This window comes from Lissotriton helveticus, chromosome 7 (assembly GCF_964261635.1).
Source record: "Lissotriton helveticus chromosome 7, aLisHel1.1, whole genome shotgun sequence".
Lineage (NCBI taxonomy): Eukaryota > Metazoa > Chordata > Amphibia > Caudata > Salamandridae > Lissotriton > Lissotriton helveticus.
In genome coordinates, this window is record NC_136068.1 from 1,707,421,879 (window position 1) to 1,707,443,837 (window position 21,959).

Sequence of the window (21,959 nt, forward strand, 5' to 3'; positions counted from 1 at the left end):
AAGAAAGGTGAACAAATATGATACTTTGAAATAACCTCCTTAAGTTCACTGAGTGAGGAAAAGTTAAGTATTTAGACCCCAGGCAAACAAGGAAACAACTTCTGGAAAAGAGCCAGAAAGCGATTTTCTGGGGGTTAAATTTCGAACCGGGGAACCAGAAATACTTACACCCCCTGGAGTAACTGTACCCCAATTATTTGGGGATAGGCGACGGGAATGACGGGTTAAATCTACTCAAACACGCAAAGGTGTTAGGAGGAATGCCACTTTAGGTGTCGGGGAAATAACCCTGTCTTACAGGTTTAAGCTTTTGCTTAATAGTTAGACAAAATGTCTTGAAAGAAGAAAAATTAGAGACATATAGTAGGGAATCATTTCAATTTAGGGGAAGATTCCCGAAAGATAAGACAGGTGAGTGGGTATTATCACGTTAACAATTTTCCTCCCTTCATGCAATTTGATCCTGTTTAGACTGAGAGCAAAATGTAAGATACTGATTACCTGGTGGTGAGCTCACAGTTAAAACCCCAACAAAAAGGACTTCATTTATTTCCTAGGCACGGCGCCGAGCTCGCCTTTCAGTAAGCTTAATGAATGTTGATGGTGACCAGTCCTGCGAGAATTGAGACCTGCCCTTGTAGCATAATCAGGCATGCAGTTGTTCAGAAGGGGTCAATACCATGTGATAATCCCTGTATCCATTATGTAATAAGCCAATTTGAGGCTCAAGCTAGACCAACACCCTGCTTACGGGGGGCCCCCACCCAATATCCTCATCTTTCATCCGGGAACAGGTGGGGAGCGGGCGAGCTCCAGTGGTTTGAGGTTGTCCCTCGCAGGGCTAGATCACCGGTAACGGTAGAACATTCCCGCAAAGAGGTCAACAGATCCATGCAGAAGTCATGGGAAAAGAGGCCCGGGTTTCATTAGGCAAGTACCAATGCAAGAGAAAACGGGGGGGTACCATGAGAAAGACAGGGGGCACTGTCTAGATTGGGAGTGGACATATTCCTCCTGGACGTACAAAAGGCACTAAACAGGACGGGAAGTAGCTAAGTGGGTGGGAGGGCTCTGTCATCGACGGGGGCCTAAAACAATGGATTTAGGCTCAGATCCTTGTACTGGGGTGAATGTATGACATTGTTCTACATTCTGTCCATCAACTGTGTTTTTTGCAATTTTCACCCCGAGTGTGCTGGGTATGCTCAGACGTGAGTCCCAGGCTCTCCACACCACTGGAGTCAAGCTATCCAGGCTGATGAAGGCTGATAGCCAGAAACCGGTCCTTGGATGCTTGATTCCGGTCTGGGAAAGACATGGCTTGGTAGTTCGGACTGGACTGTTCCCATGAGGCACAGGGTCAGAGCTGATTTGCATATAGCCAGTGTCTAACCCAGGGTGGTGTGGAGTGCAAAAAAACAATGGATTTAGGCCCAGATCCTTGTACTGGGGTGAATGTATGACATTGTTCTACATTCTGTCCATCAACTGTGTTTTTTGCAATTTTCACCCCGAGTGTGCTGGGTATGCTCAGACGTGAGTCCCAGGCTCTCCACACCACTGGAGTCAAGCTATCCAGGCTGATGAAGGCTGATAGCCAGAAACCGGTCCTTGGATGCTTGATTCCGGTCTGGGAAAGACATGGCTTGGTAGTTCGGACTGGACTGTTCCCATGAGGCACAGGGTCAGAGCTGATTTGCATATAGCCAGTGTCTAACCCAGGGTGGTGTGGAGTGCAAAAAAACAATGGATTTAGGCCCAGATCCTTGTACTGGGGTGAATGTATGACATTGTTCTACATTCTGTCCATCAACTGTGTTTTTTGCAATTTTCACCCCGAGTGTGCTGGGTATGCTCAGACGTGAGTTCCAGGCTCTCCACACCACTGGAGTCAAGCTATCCAGGCTGATGAAGGCTGATAGCCAGAAACCGGTCCTTGGATGCTTGATTCCGGTCTGGGAAAGACATGGCTTGGTAGTTCGGACTGGACTGTTCCCATGAGGCACAGGGTCAGAGCTGATTTGCATATAGCCAGTGTCTAACCCAGGGTGGTGTGGAGTGCAAAAAAACAATGGATTTAGGCCCAGATCCTTGTACTGGGGTGAATGTATGACATTGTTCTACATTCTGTCCATCAACTGTGTTTTTTGCAATTTTCACCCCGAGTGTGCTGGGTATGCTCAGACGTGAGTCCCAGGCTCTCCACACCACTGGAGTCAAGATATCCAGGCTGATGAAGGCTGATAGCCAGAAACCGGTCCTTGGATGCTTGATTCCGGTCTGGGAAAGACATGGCTTGGTAGTTCGGACTGGACTGTTCCCATGAGGCACAGGGTCAGAGCTGATTTGCATATAGCCAGTGTCTAACCCAGGGTGGTGTGGAGTGCAAAAAAACTATGGATTTAGGCCCAGATCCTTGTACTGGGGTGAATGTATGACATTGTTCTACATTCTGTCCATCAACTGTGTTTTTTGCAATTTTCACCCCGAGTGTGCTGGGTATGCTCAGACGTGAGTCCCAGGCTCTCCACACCACTGGAGTCAAGCTATCCAGGCTGATGAAGGCTAATAGCCAGAAACCGGTCCTTGGATGCTTGATTCCGGTCTGGGAAAGACATGGCTTGGTAGTTCGGACTGGACTGTTCCCATGAGGCACAGGGTCAGAGCTGATTTGCATATATCCAGTGTCTAACCCAGGGTGGTGTGGAGTGCAAAAAAACAATGGATTTAGGCCCAGATCCTTGTACTGGGGTGAATGTATGACATTGTTCTACATTCTGTCCATCAACTGTGTTTTTTGCAATTTTCACCCTAGAGTGTGCTGGGTATGCTCAGACGTGAGTCCCAGGCTCTCCACACCACTGGAGTCAAGCTATCCAGGCTGATGAAGGCTGATAGCCAGAAACCGGTCCTTGGATGCTTGATTCCGGTCTGGGAAAGACATGGCTTGGTAGTTCGGACTGGACTGTTCCCATGAGGCACAGGGTCAGAGCTGATTTGCATATAGCCAGTGTCTAACCCAGGGTGGTGTGGAGTGCAAAAAAACTATGGATTTAGGCCCAGATCCTTGTACTGGGGTGAATGTATGACATTGTTCTACATTCTGTCCATCAACTGTGTTTTTTGCAATTTTCACCCAGAGCTGTGGCGGAGTACAGGGCGATCTGGAAGCAGACGGGTACAGTAAGGGTACCTCTGCGGCAGAAGGGTACAGTAAGGGTAGCTCTGCCTGGCACAGTAAGGGTGCCTGAGCCAAGGACCAGGAACCGAAGGAGGTTCCGGGAAACCGCGACGGCGCCCCGTTAGTCCTTCGGGCGGTCGAGGGGCCTGAACCGACCGGGGGTGTGCCACACCGCTCCGCCCTGACAGGGGGGGGCGGGAGTATAACGAAGTTGGTAATGTGCTGCACCGTCAGAGCATCGACTCGCCGTGAAAGATGGCTCCGTAGGCATGCGGGACAGCGAGGGTCTGCCTGCTTTGGATCGCCCGTAAGATGACCCACCTTAAAACGTCATACGTGTGTTGTATGAAATAAACCTGCAGCAGTTCTTTCCCATAAATATGTCTCCAGAGTTTCATTGGGTAGGAATTGTGTATATGTACAAGCGGGCAGGAGTGAATGGCGGTGTGGGCACTATGAGGACAGCCGGCACCCGGGCAGCCAGCAGGGCCCTTACAGAGGTGGATTGCTGCGGTCACGTTTTCGGTTTTAAAATCTACTTCTTGGATAGGGTGACCAGACGTACCAGATATGCCCGGACAGTTCCAGTGTTTCACCAGCTGTACCGGAAGATTTTGGCAATTTTGGCTCATGCCCAGGTTTTTAGAGGATGTTGACTGAAAACAGTGAGAGGCACTTTTTTGGGTGCTCCAAAACTTTGCTAGTTAACAACTGTTATAAGTAAGAAATGTAATGAATAGGTATGATTTTGGTTGTGGAAATTACATTTTATTTACTTTCTTAATGCATCTTCTGTGATCCTATGTTGATGACAGCTGTCATTTTGAGCCATTCCATGGATGAAAAGGTGTAGTCCTTCTTCTATTTTTCTCAAATGTCCCGGTTTTTGGTTCTCAAGATCTGGTCAGCCTATTCTTGGATTGCTACAAATGTTGGCATGCATGTGTCCCACCGCACTCACAGAACACTGGGATCTGAGGGCCTGTGTCAGTGTTTTAACAACAGACACACACTCACCTGCCGTTGTAAACCGCTTTTATGTGAACCTGGGTGACCCCGAATAATTTGATTCACCAGATGTTTTACGTAATGTGAGTATGGAAAACTAAAAATCTTATTTGCCCTTCCTCAGTGATTCAAGATTTTCAAGGAAAATGGCCAAAGCCAGTGTTCTTAAAAACTAAGTGGTACTGGGTGCGAATAGGGTTCAGCCATATATCACTGCCATTCACCGCCGTCGGCATAGGTTTCTCTTAACTCGGTTTAAATTAGATATTTTCAGCCCTATGAATTACTTTCTCAGTTGCCAATCAATGACTGGTCAGCGATGCCTTTACCAACTGCCCCTGTGACGGTCTTTCGACCTAATGCACTTTCTGTTCTTCTGTCCTTTTTATGCTGTACCATGCAAACACTTTGGGGCAGATGTATGTTAACTGGCGCATCCCCAGGGATGCGCCAGTTAACATGCGCCACAGTGCGCCACTGCTCCGCCACCCATGGTGCGCCGCATTTATGATGCGGCGCACCATGGGGCAAAAACGGCACAGATGCGTGACGCATCTGTGCCGTAAAGGTGGCGCATTGCTGGAGTTGCGTCGCAAGCGCGACGCAGCTCCAGCAAGCCTCGGGGGTGCCCATCTTAACAATGCTGCGTCAAGCCTTACGCCTGCTTCAAGCAGGCGCAGGCTTTTGACGCAGCATTGGCCTAGAAGTGACTGAGTGAAATCTCATAGATTTCACTCAGCCACTTTTGCGAGGCGCACCTGCCCCGGAACGCCCACAAGCGGCGCAGGGCTTTACAACGTGACGCATCTGCCTAGATGCGTCACGTTGTAAATCGTTCGTAGGGATGCGCCACGTTTACGCCGCCTTGCGTGACGCAACAGCGGCGTAAACGTGGCGCAAGGGCCTCATAAATCTGCCCCTATATCTTACTTTATTTTTTTTATTTTACAAAGTTTTATATAGCGCAAACTTGACCCGAATCGGGTATCAGAGTGCTTTACATTGCACCAGTTGCATTACATAAGGACACATTCATTTTGTTTGTTTTTTGTTAGGCAGGGGGAGATTAAGGAGCAGATTTACAAGCCCCTTGCGTCACTTTTGCATCACTTTTAACACGGGTAAAGAGACGCAAAGGTAGCCCAAGGGGCTTGTAAATCTGCCCTTAAGTGATTTTCCCGGAATCACAGAATATTCAGCGTCATTGCCGTGACTCGAGCCCAGTTACCCAGGTCGCCCGCCGTAGCCATTAGGCAAACTCCTCTCCTCTCCGCTCTTCTTCCCGAGTTTGCGTAATTGTAATTTTAATCAATGTCGCCCTGCTTTGTTGTTTCTACAATTGAACTCTTTAGCGATCTGCTGAAAAATGTCTACGTTTTTATGATGAGTGATATGGCTAAGAAACATTATGAGTGCACTGTAATGAGGTTTATTAATTTTATCCTGTTCTGTTGTTTACGTCAATTATGCTGAGATAATGTAATACATATTTTATTGGTATGCTTGCTTTTATAGTTTCTTTAAAAGATAATCAAATAAAGCTGACTATGACAATGACATATATTTTTTGCAATATGCATATTCTATTTACGTAACTAATTTCTACTCACAGAAGACTTGTCTCAGCAGAAAAGATCTTATGGGGCCTGTGACACAATGAAACTGTGTTTCTCGCCTCACTACTCGTTTTCTTCTCATATAGGCGTGGTTTGCATTAATCTATTATTGAATTTATTCTGGAAAACACATATTTTTATTAAATGCTTCGTGCAGACCGAACATTCTCTTTGTATTGGAATGTGGGTCTAATTTTAATATGTAATCTGAAAGGCAATTTTCTTGAGGCCCTAACCTGCCTTCGATCTCTTGACAATATATCCATGTCCTTGTCACTCCCTCCTACTCAGATAGACATGTATTTCATATTAGTCATATCCCCTTTATATATCAAAGTGCCTTCATTGATCACTTTTTCATTGTATTGCACTCGACTACATCAAATAACAACCAGCCCGACATGGCAATGACTATGTAAGTTAGGTCCATTCAGATTTCTTTTATTAAAATGTACATCATATGGATATCATGAAAACATTTGCCGTAAAACCGTTATGGACCAAGGATGGACGCCCTAATCTAAAGTTAACTTCAATGTCAACATCCCCAAGAAAATCTAATTGAAGGGGGGGAGGGGCGACTGAGGGGGGGACTGAAAATCTAAAGGCTTAATTAGAGACCTTTCCAAAATGTTTCCTGACTAATCCTGAAAGTAATATTATAGCCTTAGAGCCCGACCTAGCCAGCTCTACCGTCCATTAAAGGCCCGCTCCAGCGTTAAAGGCCCAGGCAAAAGGCGAGGGCCTTTAACAAGGGAGCAGGCCTTTAATGGCCGGTAGAACCCGCTAGGAGGGCTCTAAGGCAATTAGCACAATGTGCCACTAGAGGGCAGAATGTTCTAATTACTAGAAACAAAGTCCCCTTGGAGCCCGAGGGGGGTTTAAATCCCCTGGTGCTCTGATAGGCCTTTGTTCAAGGGGATTCAAGATAGCCTGGCGGATGCGGATTATGAATCCGAAACCGGTCCCAGGATGCTTGTTTCCGGTCCAGGGAAGACATGGCTTGGCAGTTCGGGCTGGACTGTTCCCATGAGGCACAGGGTCAGACTGATTTGCATATGGCCATGTCTGAACTGGGGTGGCTGAGTGAGCTAAAGAATGGCGATGGATTAAACCAAGATCAGTGGGGGTGAGTGTTTGATTTGCTCAAACGCTCCATCCATCATCCCCTTTTGTATCACTTTGTTCGCCCTAAGTGTGGCAGGGTATGCTCAGACGTGAGTCCCTTGCTCACTTGGCCACTGGATTCAAGATAGCCTGTCTGATGAGGATTATGAATCCGAAACCGGTCCCAGGATGCTTGTTTCCGGTCCAGGGAAGACATGGCTTGGCAGTTTGGGCTGGACTGTTCCCATAAGGCACAGGGTCAGACTGATTTGCATATGGCCATGTCTGAACTGGGGTGGCTGAGTGAGCTAAAGAATGGTGATGGATTAAACCCAGATCAGTTGACTGGGGGTGAGTGTTTGATTTGCTCAAACACTCCGTCCATCATCCCCTTTTGTATCGCTTTGTTCGCCCTAAGTGTGGCAGGGTATGCTCAGACGTGAGTCTCTTGCTCACTTGGCCCCGCGATTCAAGATAGCCTGGCTGATGAGGATTATGAATTCGAAACCGGTCCCAGGATGCTTGTTTCCGGTCCAGGGATGACATGGCTTGGCAGTTCCGGCTGGACTGTTCCCATGAGGCACAGGGTCAGACTGATTTGCATATGGCCATGTCTGAACTGGAGTGGCTGAGTGAGCTAAAGAATGGTGATGGATTAAACCCAGATCAGTTGACTGGGGGTGAGTGTTTGATTTGCTCAAACGCTCCGTCCATCATCCCCTTTTGTATCGCTTTGTTCACCCTAAGTGTGGCAGGGTATGCTCAGACGCAAGTCCCTTTCGCACTTGGCCACTGGATTCAAGATAGCCTGGCTGATGAGGATTATGAATCCGAAACCGGTCCCAGGATGCTTTTTCCGGTCCAGGGAAGACATGGCTTGGCACTTCGGGCTGGACTGTTCCCATGAGGCACAGGGTCAGACTGATTTGCATATGGCCATGTCTGAACTGGGGTGGCTGAGTGAGCTAAAGGATGGTGATGGATTAAACCCAGATCAGTAGACTGGGGGCGAGTGTTTGATTTGCTGAAACGCTCCGTCCATCATCCCCTTTTGTATCGCTTTGTTCACGCTAAGTGTGGCAGGGTATGCTCAGACGTGAGTCTCTTGCTCACTTGGCCACTGGATTCAAGATAGCCTGGCTGATGAGGATTATGAATCCGAAACCGGTCCCAGGATGCTTGTTTCCGGTCCAGGGAAGACATGGCTTGGCAGTTCGGGCTGGACTGTTACCATGAGGCACAGGGTCAGACTGATTTGCATATGGCCATGTCTGAACTGGGGTGGCTGAGTGAGCTTAAGAATGGTGATGGATTAAACCCAGATCAGTTGACTGAGGGTGAGTGTTTGATTTGCTCAAACGCTCCGTCCATCATCCTCTTTTGTATCGCTTTGTTCACAGCAGCAGCTGTGAACTAAAACAATATTGGAATGTTGCTCTGGCGGCTTCTACCAGCCAGTAGAAGCCCGGAGCACTCCATTGTACTCAATGGAGTGCTCCACATTCTAACGTTCTAATTTATATTTCATCTTTGCGACTCAAGGGATTCTATGCGCACAGGCTATACCAAGCTTTCTGAGCTTTCTCATTTGCTTCTCAGTTCTCTTCTGCATTTCATTAACCTAGCTACAACTAAGCCCTAAATGTTATTAGAAAGACACTGGTGCCCAGAGGAATGAGGGTCAGTCTGCCCTGCACCAGCTGCAATTTATGTATTTTATATTCATTCTCACTTTTTATTTTGGCAATGCAACTTTACGGAGCTGAGAGATTTAAACCTTGAGCTGGAGAAAATCTCAGATCCGCACAGTCGATTACTGCTTGAAAATAAGTCCTCCTGGAGTATGAAACATTTAATAAATTCACTCACCCACTCTGCAGGTCATACCCTTGACCTTATTTTCTCTAACTGTCAGACCAAGGTTTTAGACATTCTAATGAATGACTGGTCAGGCCATGCCACCATTCATCTTGCATGGAAGGTAGATCAGGATGCGATATACAGAAGAATTACTCCCTTTTATTGAATTTGGTGTCTAAAATACTGAATGAAACAATAATGGCCAGTCTTGGCGCCAGTAAACCGAGGATGACCGGGGATATTGAGGCTGATTCTCGGGTGGTTAATGATTGGCTTTTGCAGATGGCAAATACTATGTCTCCGATGGAGAGTTCTGGTACAGCTAAGATCAGACATCGAACTGCTCCCTGGTTTAATATTAAACTCAGGAAACAGCGCAAGTAGTGTAATGAACTGGAAAGAAGCTGGAGAAAGGACTACCTGCTGGCAGACAAGGAACACTATAGAAGAACCCTGAAGGATTATCACCAAGCAATCAAGAGGGCTCAAACTGAATTTTATGGCAGTTGTTGGTGGTTTCTGGATGCAGATCCAGAGGCGTTTTTATGATTTTGAAAAAGTTCACTCATTCGTATGTACTCCAACTACCGTTAGAGGCTTCCCCTCATAATGTGCTCAGTTATCATAATTCTTTGATAACAGAATCAGGAGTATTGTGGATGCACTTACTGAAATCAATGGCCCCTGAGACGGGTGAGCCGGAAGAGCAACCTTGGGCCTCAGGTCTACTCCTTTTATTAGTTCAGACCTATTACGCCACAGGAATCAAAACATGCTTTAAGAGCTTGTAAATCCAGGGCGCCCGACAACATGTGCCCAGCTCATATTCTTGTAGCTTACTGCACTACTGCTAGCCCCACCCTCAATCTTCTCCTAAATAGAACTTTAAGCTCAGTCATTGTGCCTATCTGTTGGCAACAAGCCAAACTATTCCAATTGATAAAGAAGTAATCGGCCGACAGGTCTGTGTTGGGTCTCGGATACCATTAAGCTGGCGGTAGACCAGGGGAAACAGGTTGCATTGCTGCTTCTGGATCTATCGGCAGCTTTCAACATGGAGTCCTATTCCACTCAGCTACAACGATTGGAAAACACTGGAATTAGAATTCCCACATTGGTCTGGTTTCTATCTGACTGTAGCCAAGTGGTCTGGATGGTGATCTACTCCTCTGAACCCAAGCCTCTAGAGATCAGCATTCCACAGGGCTCTGCATTGAGACCAACACTGTTTAATGTCGATATGACACCGTTTGCTGCGCTGGTCGAAACCTGGGCAGGTGGTGTCATATGCTGATGATACAAAGATTGTCCTCACGATAGAGAGAAATGTTCCCAACTCCTTAAATAACTTCACAGCATGCCTCTCAGCAGTATTTCAGTGGATGCGTCTGAGCAATCTGCAGTGCAACCCTAGCAAAACCAAGATCCCTATATTTGGCTCACCTCCCACTTCATGTGAAGGCTACTGTTGGCTCAGTCATGTCCCACCTCTGCCAGCCCTACTTCTTTACTTCGGAACATAGGGGTAAAATGTATTAACAGGTCTTCTTTGTGCACACAGGTCAATAGTGTTATGGGCATGTGCTATGTATCTTAAAAGCCCTGAAGAAATTCTTGTATCTACTACTCTTGCAGTTGTCATTTCTCGACTAGATTATGTAAATTCCCTTTATTGGCTTACCGGCAGAAATAACTAAGAAGGCTGCAGATAGTGCAGGATGTTGCTGCTTTTATCTATAAATGGTGCCTAAAAGAAGTCAAATTCAGCATCATCTTAAAGAGCGGCCCTGGCTTCCTATCAAGGAGAGAGTTTGGTTTAAAGGGCTCACGCTGACTTACAGAGCCTTTCACCAAATAGGGACACAGTACTTGGCGAATAGGATTATGTTGGATCTTACAGCTTGATCTCTGAGCCCCTCTGATGCTCTGCTGACGCTGGTCCCGTGAACTAAGAGGAAAAAATGGAGTGATTCCTCCTTTTCTTTCCTTTCTGCCACTGCCTGGAACAAACTTCCTTTTCAGTTTCGGGTGATGTAGGACAAATGCACCTTCAGACGCCTTCTTAAGACCTAGATGTTTGAAAGTGCATTTAATGTAATTTGTTTTAGTGCGGCTACTAGTGTTGGCACACTTTTTGAATAGTTTGTGCTCTATGAATTAGTTGGCTGTTTGATTAAACCTGGCTCGTGTATTCTCTTTCTCCTAGGGTAGGAGTTGTGGACGAGTGACTGTTATGAACAATGTGAGAAAGAAGATATTTAAATCCTTCTTGTGCCTTCGGCCAACGGCCGTCGCGAGCACTACCTCCGTAGTGCTGCACACATCTGTTGTCCGACGCGGCCATGCCCACTTAATGGAATGCCCCGTACCGCAGCAGAATTGCCGCCGCGGTTAAGGCGTTAAGTGTGGAGAAAGAAAGTTTGGGTTCAAATCAAGAGAACAGAGGGAAATAAGACAACCTATGGACAGTGGCATAACACAAAATGATGGGGCACCCTACAGAATGTGATGAGGGGCCCTGGGATCTCCCAGATCATACAAATATCCATTGGTCTTGGGCTCCTGAATGATTGGGCCCCCACCTACACTGCAGGGGCCTGCTCGGGAAAGCGGAGTGACTTTCCTGAGAGTTTAACTATTTCTTATTCCATGCCAGTGCACGCATTCTGCAAGGCATGCAATGTCATGGCTTAGAGGGTGAGGAGGCCCATCCAAAAACAAGACACTCTGGGGGACCCCACACCAGAGGGGATGCGGGGGCCTCCATTACGTCCCTGCCTATGGATAAGAGATAGAAAGTTGAAGGAGAAAGTGAGGCGAGAATAAAGGACACATAGAGAAGAGAGTAAAGGGAGGCAATAAAAGGAGGCTGTGAATGGTAACAAAGAGAGATAAAGTAAAAATGGGAAGGAGATAAAGGAGAAAGGCGATAACAAACAATAGGAAATAGGAAAGAGAAAAAGACATCGGAGGAATAACGATGTCAGAAAGACTAGGACAAAGAATGAAGACAACACTAGGGTGAGAAAGAGAATGGAAGACAAGATTTAGTTTTCAAATAGAAAGGAAGGAAAGAGAATGCATTGTCCGGAACATTTAAGCAGTATGGGAAGAGTGAAGTGAAGATTCAAAAGATAACGGAGAAGCTCTGGCTAAAGCAAGTAGAAACTAAATGAAAACCTAGTTGGAGGAGATTGAATATAGGTGAAAAGGTTAAAAAGGAAGAAAGTAGATAAGGATTAGTTAATGAGGGAAAAATGGAAAGTTGAAGTAGATACAAAGGGAAAAATGAAAGGGGGATGGAATGAGAGTAGAGAGGGATGGGAATACTGAAGAGGGGAGAATTGGTTTAAATTATCAATAGTACTTTGCTGCAGTCGTACAAGGACCAAGGGTGCGAACAGCCCATTACGCCCAGTTTAATACTGACTCAAGCAGTGTGGCAAGGGTGCAACTGCATTAGGGCTCATGACTCTTGCCACACTAGTGTTCAGGAGATGGCCCCGGGGCAGGGAAAGGTTGGCACTCTGGATTTTGTAGATGATGGGGGTGCCTTCACACTCATTCTAATTTAAATCTCAGTATCTGGTCAGGATTGTGGCATATTTATCCATTCTGCCCATGGGCTCATGGTACAGATGATAGGGTTTTCCAAGCGCCCCCCCTGGAGTCAGTGACTTGAACTTCAACCCTTTCTCTCATTGTTTCAAAGCCTATGCAGAGAGTTTATAGGGGCTGACTGGTTGCGCCAAACTTTATCCTAATCTAAAGTAAGATCCTTTCTTCGTGTCATGGATGGTTTCAGCACCAGTGTAATTCAACCCTAAAAGACTTGTCTGTTGTCATCACCTGGGAGGTCCTCCTACCATGTCGAGTCCTCACTTCTTGTTTTGACTCTAGACAGTAATTTTCGATCACTTGCATCCTTTGCTAGCTCTCTGATCTACCTCTTTGAATAATCTGGAATTTCCTTAGCACAACACCAAGGGATCCTAGCTGATCCAATGCTAAACCCCTTCTTATTGCTGCAAGTGCGGTAGATATATCTCTATGGTGGCATTCATTGGAGGTAGAGTTACATTGCATGTACGGGCACACATCTGGTGAAAGTTATATGGTAAAGCATTACTATCAATTAATATTGTTGTTCTTTTTCCTCATTTTATTACTGACATCACTATAATTCATATTATTACCAGGAGTACTCTTAACTATTAGAGATTCTTATTCCCTCTGGAAAGGGCACAGTCTACACCCGGGATGTCAGCATCTTGAAGGAGAATTTCACAATAGGGAAATTAACAGAAGAGATAACTTACCATCACGGTTCCAGGGAACTGTTTGCTGATCACGATGATCAGTCCATGAACGATAAATTCCACAGTCCTGGTGAATGTCACATGTTTGCTGCCCCGGTGCTCATTCTGCACATTCACTTGGAAGTCGACCAGATCCACAGTCTTGTTACGCAGTGCAGAAAACTGATAAACACAGTCACCTTGGTACGCAAACTTCTCCCCATCGAAGGTGTAAAAATGTGGGTCTCCAAATGTTGAGCATGTGCCATAGCCGACTGGATTACAGCCTCTCACACCATTTACTATTCCACACTTCTCCGAAGATTTGCATTGAGCGGCTCTACACTCTATTTGATTTGTGGTGGGGTTACAGGTGCAGCGCCTTTCACACTTGTCGTCTTCCCAGAAGACCTGGTTCTGGACGTAGGGGAGTCCTTTATATGAGCACCCACAGGTGTTCTTCGGGACACATTTGCCAAGGCTCAACACGAAGCCCTCAATGCATTCACAGGTTTCCACACAAGGGTCACTGCATGTGGTAGAAGCGATGTCGTTCTCACACGTACTTGGACATGCGGTTCCACAGAGTTTATATTCACTGTTGGGACCACAATCCAGTGCTAGGAATTTGGAAAGAAGAATGAACAATTTAGGACTGAGGGATATTTGCAGAAATATCAAGAAGACATATTTTAAAGTTTGGTAGAGAAACACATTATTTTTAAGTGGGTATGGAGGATTTCTTAAAGGTGTTCTTTGTGGTCGTATGAATTCTGAAAGCCTCATATACTGTGGGATAGCTAAGCGTGAGTGGACAGTACAAACAATAATCAGTTTGGATTAAAAACATAGCATCAAACGTATCTAAAAAAGGTGCAGTTGCAGCCAAAACCGAAAAATAAGGGTAAAGATCTCCCCCTCACAAAGCACACATTTTACCGACTATTTGTAATCTGCAGAACTTGCCTGGGGTGCGCCTGGGGAGGTCCCTGCTCTTTGGCAGGTCATGTGGCTTTCTATGAAGGCTTCTATTCCAGTTGAATGGAGTTCTCCATAGATCAGAAATAGTGCCAAACTTGGACTACCTGACTTTTTGGAACTTCTGAAACTTGTAAATGTTCCTTTTATTTTATAAATCAAGATGAAGAGGAGGGTTCTAACCTCTTGGGTCAGTATGCTTGATTTGTTGACTTGGTAGGGTTGGAGAGCCCCACTCCTCGTGTGGGTTAGATGTGTTGCTTGCCTACCCTCTGCTGGAGTCCACACGTGCCCAACAGCCCTAATGTTCTGGGATCTGTGAAAGTAGAAAGAACATAGGAGCACGAGAATCCAAAAGCCACCCATGGAGTTTTGGAACCTGTTTGACCTCACCCTTGGTGTCTGGATGTATACCGAAGGAATGAGAGTTTTTTTATGTGCGCACTCCTTTCTTATTTGAAGGAAACACAATCTGCAAAACCATGCATCTATGCTCAAACTACTTGGGACTATCTGCTGAAAAACACTGATGGGTGGCAAAAAGCTGAGAAATATGTCTACATTTTGAATTTCAATAAACAATTCCAGGTTTTTGTATTAATAGCTTGTGGCTAGCCAGTGACCTTCAACTTTAGTATTTTTAAAAGCCAACAGGCTAGAATTCTCATCCATGTTAGCATGTTTCTTTTTCAGCAAACCACATCCCCTGATAGCCAGCAGGGGGTCTTATGGTAGATGGATCTGATGCTGGTAAGGAACAGCATTACATTGAAACATATTATTTAATATAGTTAGCAGATTTAAGTTTCAAGTCTCTTTTTTTTTTTTTTTAAATATTTTTATTGAAGTTTTTTCTCCCTCATTTTCTTTCCCCCCTCCCCCATTACATGGACAAGGCACAATACAATTCATAAGGCAGCCACATATTCGAAACAAAAAGGGAAATAATACTACAATATACATACTACATACCAATCCTATCCTATTATATATACATGCAAAATCATATATATTCACCTTCACCTATACATATATGAATATTACACACTTGGTTATTCAATTCCCAAATTCCACTGAATTAGAGGGCCCCAAATTTGCATACCCAGCTTTTTACCCTTTCTCCCTTTCCTAGAATAAATAGCTGTCTCCAATTTTTGTATTGACAAAGTTTTCCCAAGCCATTGATGATACGTGGGAGGATTTGGATCTAGCCAGGTTGAGGCCACAAGCAATCTAAAAATCGCCATTGCTACAAACAAAAAATATTTACAAATTATTTGACCATCGGGGGAGACACCCAACAAAATTGTTGCTGAATCCAACTCTATTGTTGTATCCAAGGCATTTCGAAAAAAATTCCCAATATTATGTTTTATCTCATCTAAATGCGGACAGGTAGAGAAAATATGCAGTAAGTTAGCCTCCATACTGCCACATCTAAAACACGTGGTGCCCGAAACAGCCCCCCATTGAGCAATTTTCCATGGCGTATAGTACAAATGATATAAACTCTTGTAGTGCTGGGCCTGAAGAGACGATGAACATAATACTTTACATCCCATCTCGAGTGACTCCGAAAAAACATCTCTTTCTCTAGGTATATCTAGGTCTAAGGACCATTTAACTATCCATTTCTCAAGATCATCTTTTTTTAACTTTGTCATTTCCAAATAAAATCTTTTTATAGTACAATCACTACCTTTTTGTATAAGATCCATCATAATGCTCCTCCCGAATCCTAAAGCCCCACCTCTTTTATTTAGTATACAACTCCGTATTTGTAGATATTTAAAGAAATGATTTGTGTTTAACATATACTTATTTTTTAAGTCAATAAATTGTAACATACCCTTATCATCCATCACATCTCCAATCATACCAATACCTCGGCTCTCCCATTCTTGATATATCCCCCCTGAAAACACTGCCCTAGGTAATAAAGGATTATTTTTGAATCTGGTATATGCACTATATTTCCCTATTCCGATTTTTTTAGAAAATCCTTTCCATATATTGTAGGCTGCCATAATTGTCTTAAAACGAGTTCTTTTATAGTAACTTCCATCAGTAAATCGCAAAAAAATATTTTCAGCATTCATACCCAAAGCTAAGCCATATATAGCAAGCGATCCTATCTTATCCCATCCATCCATTTCAGCGCCCCCCATTAATCCAACCATTCCTTGCATTGCAGCTGCCCAATAATATACTTTGAAATCCGGCAGCGACCATCCCCCTTTCTCCCTAGGTAGGGACATATACCTCAGTGCTCTCCGAGTCTTACCTCTCGCCCAAATAAACCGATTCACCATTCTTTCGCAAGTTTTGAACCACTTATTTTCAATTAAAAGTGGTATTGCCCTAAAGAGATATAGTAATTTGGGCAGAATTAGCATTTTAATAATATTAACTCTTCCTACTAATGATAAATGTAGATTCTCATAGCGATCCAGATCTCTTCTCGCTTTTTCAATTACTGGAACAATATTACTATCTACCAGGCTATCCAAATCAGACATAATATTAATTCCCAAATATTTCCCTGCCGACACTACTCTACTGTCGTCACAGGGCGTCAATGGATTTTTAATAATCTGCGTTTTTGACGCATTTAATAAATACCCTGATACTTGACCAAATCTTAAAGCCTCAGCCTCTACAAACATAGTTGCTTCTGAAGGGCAGGGTGTAATCACTGCGACATCGTCAGCATAGGCTAATATCTTACTTGGCCCAAGAACTGTACAAAATGATGTAATTTCTGGTGCTGATTCAATCTTGCGTATGAAAGGGTCCATATACATAGCAAATAACAAGGGAGAAAACGGACAGCCCTGACGAGTTCCTCTCTTAATTCTAAATTGACCTGTTTTCCCCCCATTTATCCTTAATACCGCAACTGGATCAGCATACAAAGTCTGGATTGCTTTCAGATACCCTTCCCTAATCCCAGCTCTTCCCAAGATCTGCCACAAATATTGCCAGGAGACCCGATCGAATGCCTTTTCCGCATCCAAAAGCATAACTGCCATCGGGTCTCCTGCTACCTCCGCCACATCAAATAAAGTTATCACTTTTCTAATATGATGGGTGGTCCCTCTACTGGGAATAAAACCATGTTGATTATCACTAACCAGGTTCCCTATAATACTTGCAAACCTTGCGGCCAATGCCTTTGAATATATCTTAGTATCATTATTCATTAATGTTATTGGGCGATAAGACCCTGGTTCGCTCGGGGGTTTCTCTTTTTTTAAAATTAAAACTATGTCAGCCGCACTCCATGATTTAGGAACAGATACCCCACTTTGTGCAGCTTGAAATGTTTGAATTAAATCGTTACCTAAACAACCCCAAAAAGTCTTATAGAACTCAGTTGGTAACTGATCAGGTCCGGCTGCCTTCCCAGAAGGTAAAGCATTCAATGCTTTTTTAATCTCGATCTCATCCAAGAGAGTCTCAAGCTCATCTGCATCTTCCGAAGAAATGGTTTTAGCCTCTATATTCTGAAGATATTCATTTATTCTTTCCACCGTACTAGAATTTCCCTCATCATATAAAGATTGATAAAACTTCCTAAATACCTCCCGGATTTCCTCTGGATCTGAATGTAATTGTCCATTATCATCCTTTATTTCCTTGATCATCCCTGCCGCCGCTATCTGCCTAGTTCGTATAGCGAGTACTCGCCCAACTTTCTCACTGAACTCGTAACATCTCTCCCGTCTGGCCGTATATTGTTTTGCGGCCCTATTAGCTAGTTCTTCCTCCGCATCACTTTTCACCTTCAATAGTTGTGTTACTAATTGTTCAGTCGGCTCTCCCCTTATTACACACTTATTCAGTTGTTCCTCTGCCTCTAATACTTTTTCCTCTCTCTCCTTGTATTGCAGTCTTTCTGTTTTTCTCTTGAAAACACTATAACTACATGTTTCACCACGTGCTCCTGCCTTAAAGGCATCCCATACTATACCAACTGCAGTACTCCCTCTATTATACTCAAAGAATTCAGTAATCCACTTAGACATATGTTTTATATAATCCTCGTCTAAAAGCAGTCCCCTTTCAAATGTCCAATCCCTCCTTGTTGTTACTTCCCCACTCTGCTTTAACGTTAGAATCAAGGGGTTATGATCGCTGAATAACCGGGGTAGTCTATCAATTTTTACTAAGCTAATTAAATCGTTGGATACCAGGAAATAATCCAGCCTAACACATATCTGGTGCGGTGCAGAATAGTATGTATAACCCGGCTGGTCTGGTCTAATTGTCCCCCAGACATCTCGTAATGTATTATTTGCTAAAAGGTCAATAAGGGCCTTATACACCTTTTTCTTCCTACCCTTATATTGCCTTATTGAACCCGATCCCAAACCTTCCGCACCGTTGATATTTAAATCTCCTCCTATAATGACTCGTGGTGCCCAATCTGCCAGCTCAGTATCCAAAAAGTGTAGTATTTCAGGATCGTCCTGTGTAGAGCCATACACTGCGACTAATGTTGTCCACACCCCACCTAATAGAGCCTCGGCCATAACCCATCTCCCCCAGTTATCTCTAAGTTTTCTCCTTATTACTATGCTTTTATTTCTTGAAAGGATAGCTACGCCTCTCTGCTTGACTCCCTGCTTAGAAGTAACTATTGGTTGAAACCCCAACTGATTAAGAAGACTCTCCTGAGTGCTCATTATATGTGTCTCCTGCAGGAACACTAAATCTACATTCATTTGCCGTAGCCGCATTCCGATCTTCCGCCTTTTCAATGCATCATTTAGACCGCATACATTCCATGTCACTAATCTGATAGACATTTTTTCATTTCTTTTTTCTTCCCTTCACCCCATATCCGCTTGCTTCTCTTTAACATTCTATAAACATTCTGTAATGCTAAGTCTTGCATGCTGAATAAACAAACTTCCTTGTTAATCTCGATGGTGTCTTCCATATCTTCAACATCAGTATACACAACATACAACTGGTATACGTTACTTTTATCAAATCCTGTCAAACATCTCATGCTTATGTGCCCTGTCCATTTCCCTCCCCATCCCCATCCCCGTCCCCACCCCAGACTGCCCTCCCTCATTCTCCCACCCCCCCTACAGGCAAATAGGTCCCGCGGACCTATATCTGGCCGACTTTGCCTCCTGGATGTCGAGCCCATCAACCCTCCCAGACTTTCCACTTTATCTCCTTGTGCTCAGCACATAACCACCAAATTCCGCCCCTGTTTATGAACAGTTACCCCCACCACCACCACTCTTACTACACTAATATCGATCTTTAATCTATCTTTTACCGGTTAGATCAACAGAAAAATAAAACAAATCCTGACAGGTGACTTTGCACCCCCAGATATCACCACCCTTTCTCCCCTCCTCTTCCAAATTCTATTTATCTTCGTTTCTTTAGGAAAGTATCTCTAAGGGCAACTGTATGATCACTATTCTCAGTGTTCTCTCTGTGTCTTGTTTTCCGTTGATCTTGCAGGGAATTGAGATATTCTTGTGCGAGTATCTCAGAGTAGAAGATTTTAAAGTTCCCGTTTGACCCAATCTTCAATCGAGCTGGGAATAGAAGATAAGCCTCACATCCTATATTTTGAAATGGAGTAATGAGCTGCCTCATTCTCCATCTTCTTTCCACGGTGGTGTGGCAGAAATCAGGACGTGCAAAAAAAACCACATCATTATATTTACATTTGGCTTGAGGCTTAGCTTTGGTGATTATTTCCTCTCGCAACAAAAAGTTCCCAACATAGATAAGTATTGCACGAGGTTTATCCTGCACTGCTTTTTGAGTGATAGGGAAGCGGTGTGCCCTTTGTATTTCAAGTTCCAGATCCCAGGTAGATAACTCTGGGAGGGCACCCTTTAATAAATCGATGACATACTTCCGAACATCACTCCCCTCTTTCCCCTCCTGTATTCCAATCAAGCGTACATTATTGCGTCTTTGTCTATTTTCAAATTCCTCTAGTTTCCATAACACATCAGATGTTGTCTTATCTTGTTCCTTCCTGTCATTCAGCACTTTGATCATATCATCTTCCAATTTCCCAGTCCTATTCTCTACTTCAGAGACTCTCTCAACCATCTCCTCATACAGTTTGCTGACCTTACGTAAAGAGGATTGCATTCTCCTATTTGCGTGCTTAGCCCTTTGCTTTGCTTTTTGGCTCTCAACCCGAGCCTCACTCTGCATTTGTTTTAGAGTTGTAAATAAAACTTCGAAGTTAGATGTCCCACCTTCTGCTCCCCGAGATATAGATTCCGTAATCACTGTTCCCCCATTTACAGATTCATCCGCAAGCATTACAGAGTTCTCTGCCTCCTTGTCCCAATTTAATTTCTTTACCACTGTCTTCATATTTCCTTCGTGCTCTTTCGTTGGTCTCTGTTGTCTAGGCCTGTCGCTTCGTTTACTTGACTTCTTCTTTTTTTTTGTTTTACTCTTATTTTTAATGTTGCCCCTGGTGTTAACACTACTCACAATGTTTGTTTTTGATCTCACGGAAATCTCTTTTAGTGCCTTTTCTTGAGTTAATTTCTTAGACTCTTTATTGATAATTTCTGTCTCGCTACTAATAGAATTAGAGGTGGTTTCAGAATCAGCCCCTGATTCAGTCTCTATACTTTCCATATCAGTGTTCGATGTTTCATCGCCCAAACTTTCTGTTTCTATTTCTGATTCAGTATCTATCACTGATCCCACACTTCCATTCGCGCTTTCTTCATCATCCGCCTCATCATTGCCAGTAAAAAAGACCTCATCACTGGGGGAGACGGGGTGTACATCAGGCAATTTACTTTTATTTTTACTTACATCCTTGTTAGTCGTTAACTCTGTAGGCACTGGGTAATTGGCGCCCTCCAAACTTCCTTTTTCAAAAATAGCAACCTCTGTCAGATTTTGACATGTGCCTGTATCTTTAACTTCAGACACACCTGGAGCTATGTAATTTAGAGCCTTCTCCTTTAAGGGCCTAAGACCGCCCTCTGCTTCAGCTGTAGAAAAGTCTTCCGTTTCTTCTGCCTCTGTAATTTCATTCCGAGGCTGAGCATCCTCAGTGCGGTCATCATCCCCATCCGCGCCTCCCTGCGCCGTCGATTCCCTCTCCAAGGTAAGCTGCGCCAGACCACACAAACACGCCAGTGTAGGGACTTCACCTCCTCGTGGCTTATCCATCTGTGTAGTTATTTGAACAGGCGTCGCCGGTATTGCAGATAGAAACCTCTCGACGATAGTCGTTTGCCGGAGTGCGCTCTCCTTCACAGCTTCCTTACCAGTGAGCTCCCCAGCAACGCGTTTCACCTCCTCTCTTCTCCTTGCAGTAGGTGGCGGTGAGACTGTCGACTTTTTCTTTTTCGTTCCTTCTTGTTTCTCCCGCATTTTTCTCAGTTTTATCTCCTTCGCAGCATCTCGTCTTTGTTGCGCATTAGATCGCGCCTTCCCTCGCAGGTTCAGAGCTGGGGCACCGAGATTATCCATATCGTCCTCTGCCTCACAATCACGGACCCAGTCAGCTCGCTCTCGCTCACGATTTCTTCTTAAGCAAGATGCAGGTTTTGACGCCATAAACTTTATAGTTCTCCAGCGGTGGTTCCCGGAGGGAGACAAACGAGCTGTCAGAGATGAGAAATGGGTTTGCAAATATTTACACAAGGCCCCCTTTCTCTCTTGAGGAAATTCAAATACTAATAACAACAAACCGGTAGGCTCCCTCAGCATCGCCTTATGTGTCGTTGCACTTCCCAAAATGCAGACTGCCTCTCGTTCTAAAACTCGCCTTCCTCTTCCACCAACAGAGCAAACAGAACGAAACTTCTCAGCATAAATTTGTTTTTACTCCGTTAGCTTGTCTCCGTTAGCTTGTCTTAGATTGTCTGAGCTTAAAGTATATATCCTCCG

General features: G+C 44.4%; 1 protein-coding gene across 1 annotated transcript in view; it reads right to left on the reverse strand.

Moving 5' to 3' along the window:
- Window positions 1-21,959, reverse strand: part of LOC144770674 (IgGFc-binding protein-like) — a 334,107-nt gene that overhangs the window by 155,320 nt on the left and 156,828 nt on the right. The window contains exon 15 of the mRNA XM_078655389.1: window positions 13,092-13,690. Coding sequence (XP_078511515.1) covers window positions 13,092-13,690 — 599 coding nt within the window. The remainder of the gene's footprint in view (window positions 1-13,091; window positions 13,691-21,959) is intronic.